The 5,134-nt window shown below is 38.7% G+C and overlaps 1 protein-coding gene across 1 annotated transcript in view; it reads right to left on the minus strand.

Annotated features, from left to right (window-relative positions):
- skap1 (src kinase associated phosphoprotein 1) overlaps window positions 1-5,134 on the minus strand; it is a 28,651-nt gene that overhangs the window by 23,051 nt on the left and 466 nt on the right. The window contains exons 2-4 of the mRNA XM_024284781.2: window positions 4,511-4,616; window positions 3,337-3,362; window positions 3,118-3,234 (exon numbers count right to left, since the gene is read on the minus strand). Of these exons, the coding sequence (XP_024140549.1) occupies window positions 3,118-3,234; window positions 3,337-3,362; window positions 4,511-4,616 (249 nt within the window). The remainder of the gene's footprint in view (window positions 1-3,117; window positions 3,235-3,336; window positions 3,363-4,510; window positions 4,617-5,134) is intronic.

A 5,134-nucleotide genomic window follows, 5' to 3' on the forward strand; every position in this document is an offset into this window, starting at 1 on the left:
AGTTTTTAAAAAATGTTTATGTTCTTTTACTTCAATTTTTCAGTTACTATCTGGTGCGCACCAGATAACAACCAGAAAAGAAATTACGTTGTACTCAAAAAATTTTTCATTCATTCATTCATTGAATGGAATTGAATGAATGAATTTAAATTTTTAGAAAAAAAAAGTTTTTTGAAAATACTTTTTTTTTTACTCCGACGTCCCTTCAGAGGCCCCGTATGAAAAATCTCAACAAAGTACTTATATATATATATATATATATATATTCTACTTCAAATCTTAGATTTTTTTTCCTGTTACTTTATTTGTAAAATAAATATGTATTCAATGAATGAATGAACAAATGAATGAATCGATCAATCAATAATCAATGAATCAAGGAATAAATGAATTTACATTTTTAGAATAAAAGTTTTTATAAATAATTTTTTTTTCTTCAATGTTCCATAGTCAATGTTAGGGGCACTGTATAAAAAATCTCAACAAAGTAAAATAAATTAAAAAATACAAGTTTTTGCTAAAATTTGATTAAAAGTAAAAGTAAACTGAAAGCATATTTAAAATATCTTAAGAACTACAATTTGAAGCAGGAAAAAAAGGTCGTCAGATCAGTGTCACGATCCCTTCAGACACACCTGAGTACATACAGCGGGACTCAACCCAAATCCTTCTGACCACACTGAAGAACACAGACACGTCTTCAATAAACACTTCCTGGAGCAAAGCTCTTCCTGCAGAGTTCTGTCATCACCGTGTCTTCCCTGCTAACATCCCAGAGCACCCAGCAGAGCCCCTCAATCAAAGAAAAACAAACAGGCCATTTCGACTTTGTAAACTTGACCTGCAAACAGCATGACAAAGCTAAAAGCCTAACATCTCCAGCTGTCTCCTGGGGTCCATCTGCGTCTCGGCAAGAACATGTGTTAAAGAGGTTTTGCGCGCCAAAGGGGGAAAATTTGTGCCTATGTTTGTTTATGTATGCATAATGTAATGGAATGGCATGCTTGTGCGATGGCGGGTGCAGAAAAACAAATCCCAAAAACGTGATCAAGCCCCAAATAGCACAGAGGAGGTGGAGTTTAGGCTGAGGCTGCCAGCGCAGTCAGGTCACCGGTGCGGTCGACGGGTGAAACTCAGTTCACATTACCATGCAGACACCCAGACTAACAATGGAGGCTCCATCTGTTCCTGTCAGCCAATACAAATCTGGTGTCACCCCTGAAGACAACAGGCCACTGCATCTAATCAAACAGCACAGGCTCCTCCGCGTGTAAAAGCAGCCATCGTCTTCACACTTACTCACTCTCTGGTTAGGAAACACAGAGCTGCAGAGGCAGGCAGTCCATCACCACAGCCCATACATTCTCCAAGTCTATTGTGTACAGTCAGATGAAATAAAATGACGCAATTAAACTCAGGAGAGAACGTGGAAAATGACTGCCAAATCCTGTGCTCTATATCATAAAATTTTCCCAGAAATCATGCCAATTGTCACCAAAACGAGGTTTTTGTAAAAATGAAATGACCCAGAATTGTCATTATGGTTAACTGTTCCTCCAAAAAATTTCATTAATGCCTTCATTATTTCCCAGCAACACTCCCTCTTCCTCAGAAACAGACCGCCCAGTGGAGGAGCGGGAGCTCTTTCTTTCAGGCGGCAGTGAACAGAGCATGAACTATGAACTCTGCACGCCCTCTCTGTGAGGACACAAACCATTCACTATGCTAACATGGTTGCAGTCCCCAAGCAATAACAGACTGCTACATTTATATTTTCCTTACAAAGTCAAATGTTAGGACTATTGATCCAACAGCCAAACGCCTGTTTTTTTTTCCAAGTCCCGCTGTTTAGAGACGAGGAGAATTACTTCTCAATATTTAAACGGAAAAAAAATATTCTAATGGTTCTGAGTGGTGGTTATTTTTCACATTTAGCGGAGACAATAAAACCAAACTGTGGACGAGATTTAACAACTGTCATTTACCACAACAAACAGCATGATTTGTCGCTGGCTGGATCATCAGCGTTGCCTACAGGGGAATTCTTTGGGATTTCATGCTTTGATTTTCTTTTGTTTCCCAAAGGAAATCTTTCATTATTCCACAATTTTCCCAAATTAGTCCTTATTGTCTTGTTTTATTGTGGTCTATATTTACACCATCTGCTGTGATTGATGTTTTTTACCAGTTATTAGGCAAAAAAAATGGGTGTTTCTTTTTGCAGGACATTTGGAAATAACGGCTCAAACTATAGCCAGCTGTTGCTAAATGCCTGCATTTAAAATTAACTTATTTTTTCCAGTTTGCCTTCTGCTTTACCTTACAACAAAAACCCCCCAAAACAGCAGAGCACCTGAGGCGGCGGAGTCGGTAATGCCCACCTGCGGCACGTCAAGGACTATTAGCTGGCACATATAGTCAGAAATTCTCCATCTGAATGGGAGGAAGAAAGATAGAAAGAAAGACTGATAAAAGGAGAGAAGGATGAACACACACAGCCCCTCAGGTACAGTGTTGTATTTCAAACCCGGTTGAGAAAGAATAGAAGGGGCTTGAGGTCAATAAATCACTGCATTAGCCTGCAGCTACAAAGCTTCCTCTCTGTGTGGGCTTTCGCCTCCCACCATCCATGAGCAACACGAAAGCTCGGGATCTGCCACTGGAGGGAGCTGTAGGTCATCATACAAGTCCTTCTGAGCCACCAGAGTACCTGCAAAGTGGCCAGGAGGGAGAAGTGTGGGAGGAGGAGCCACTTATGTCACTGGATGGAGAAGTAGGAGGCCAGGAATGAGGAACATTTCACAGATGTGGTCTGCTTTTTTCAAATCAGGAGGATGTAGAACATTATACTGCAAAATACTCCATCTGCTCCTCTGTGTTGTTTCAAAGAACAGTTTATTTTCTGGAAGATTACATTAATAGTTTCTGTAAATTTTGTGCTGATTTAAGCTTTTTTTATCAGAAAAAGAAAATAATATTAACGTGTTTCCACACTATTTTAGCAGGAAAAAAAGTGACAGAAGAAGAAGAAGGCCCTCTTCAGCTTAGATGTCTGCATTGCGCAAATATCCCACTGTGACACACAGTCATAAGGAGTGAGACAGAACCAAAACTCACACTCTGGAACTACATCATCCTGGTAGTCAGAAGCCACTGAAGCGTCGTCTGAAGGGGCAGAGCGACCCAAGCTGGGACTGCGGTTATCATCAGAAACATCTTCCTCCCTGAAGTCCACTGAGAGTTGGAGAACAAAGAGATGAATCACAAACACACTGTCAGGAAGGCGTGCGTGGCAGAATAAGGTAAAATTTAAACAGCTAGAGATGTGATACTCACATCGCAAGGGGAATTCTTGAGGATTCCTATACAAAAAGAAAAACATAAAAGAAGATCAGTCTAAAGCAGGGGTTAATAAGCTACGGCCCGCGGACCACATCTGGCTCGCCTCCACATTTGGCCCGGCCCCAAACCATATAAGACACCCTCATTATTTTTTTTCCAATCTGGCCACATGATCGAGACCCATAACTAAATTTTAAGCTACAAACAAAACATTTTGGGTTAAAATTAAACATTTAGCTAATAGCGAAATATTTATATCAAAGCAAAATATTAGGTAAAAACTAAATGTTAGTTATAAATTTAGCTAAAAACTAAATATTTATCTCCCAACTAAATATTTAGTCAGTAAATGTAACATTTATAAATACACGAATTGGTGAAAAGGTGAAAATGTGAAAATATGCATTTGAAAAATTGAGACCTGTTTTTTTTTCTTCTTGAACAGACTAAATAAAACAACACAATGACCTAAAGATCTTCTTGGGAGCTGAAAGATCCAGATGGCTAAGAGGAACCAGAATTCTCATCAGTATTGTGAAGTTACCACAAACTGCGAGATGTGTGAGGAGCAGCAGCCCTCTCAAGTCTCAAAAGAACTATGTCGGGAAAGGACAACCTATTTATAAGTTTAATTTAGGAAATGTTTTAGTATCATTTTTTCTGTGAAGATTACAGAGAGTGATTATTAAAATGTGGTTATGTGTAGGACTCATTGTTTATGTTTAGCCACACCCTGTGATTGTTACACTTTTTCTGTTGGCCTAAAGCGACCCCGGACCCACATCAGAGAAGAAAACATGTATGTGACCCTCATAAGAAAAAGTTTGGGGACCCCTGATCTAAAGCACTGAACTAAAACTTTTAAAGCTTATTTCCAGAATGGCTTCAAAACGTCTGAAAATGCGTCGCGCAGAGACCACAAAACCACCAAGGAACATAACTTCAGTAATGCTTGCAGTGCAGAAAGTGTCGGCTTCCGGAGAACACACTTAAAACAAGCCTTTAGTTTGGGTGCAGGCTTTTTTTCATTTTTTTTCCAAATAAAAGTTAAATTATACATCTTTATTTTTTTTAAATACAACAATAATCACTAGGATTAAGGGGACACCAGCAAACATGATTTTTCAAAGGTAATACATACTTGTAATGCTTTGAAATAAACACCTACCTTGCATGAACAACTCTGAAGTTGTTCAGAAGGACCTGTCGTGTTTCTTCTGCACTTTCGCTGAGGTTTTCCTCTTGAAGGATCTCCAAAATGAACAGTTCACAATCTGAGGAGTACAACAAAAACAACAAATGCTTCACGTATTATTAACTAGAGTGCCTTTTCAGTAGGGGAAACATGAAAAAGTTCACCTTTACGCTGAATTATGTCTTCAAACATGGCACTTCTCAACACGTGCATTTGAGGGTTTGATGTGTTTCATTTGAGCTCAAAGTTGAGGTTTCTCTGTGCTTATTTGGGTGTTCAGTTCATGTGAAGTACACTGAATGAAAGTGTTGACTCTAAGTAATTGAAAGGTCTTTTTTCGCCATGTTTTCTGCTTCTTCTTCTTCTCTCGGTTACTACCACGTTGCTACAAAAACTTGGAAGCTGCTGTCTGTACGACTTGAACCATAAGAGTTAAAACTAAATCTAAATATTGTTTTTGTGTTTAAGTTCATCTTAACTGAAACTTTTAAACTGTTAGACATATCCAGAACAATGACCGAATGGCTTATCTGATTTCCTTCACATGATAAACAAATAATGTGACACATGGAAATAATCCTTTGTCTGGAAGATAAT

The sequence above is a fragment of the Oryzias melastigma genome, linkage group LG19 (assembly GCF_002922805.2).
Source record: "Oryzias melastigma strain HK-1 linkage group LG19, ASM292280v2, whole genome shotgun sequence".
Taxonomy (NCBI): Eukaryota; Metazoa; Chordata; class Actinopteri; order Beloniformes; family Adrianichthyidae; genus Oryzias; species Oryzias melastigma.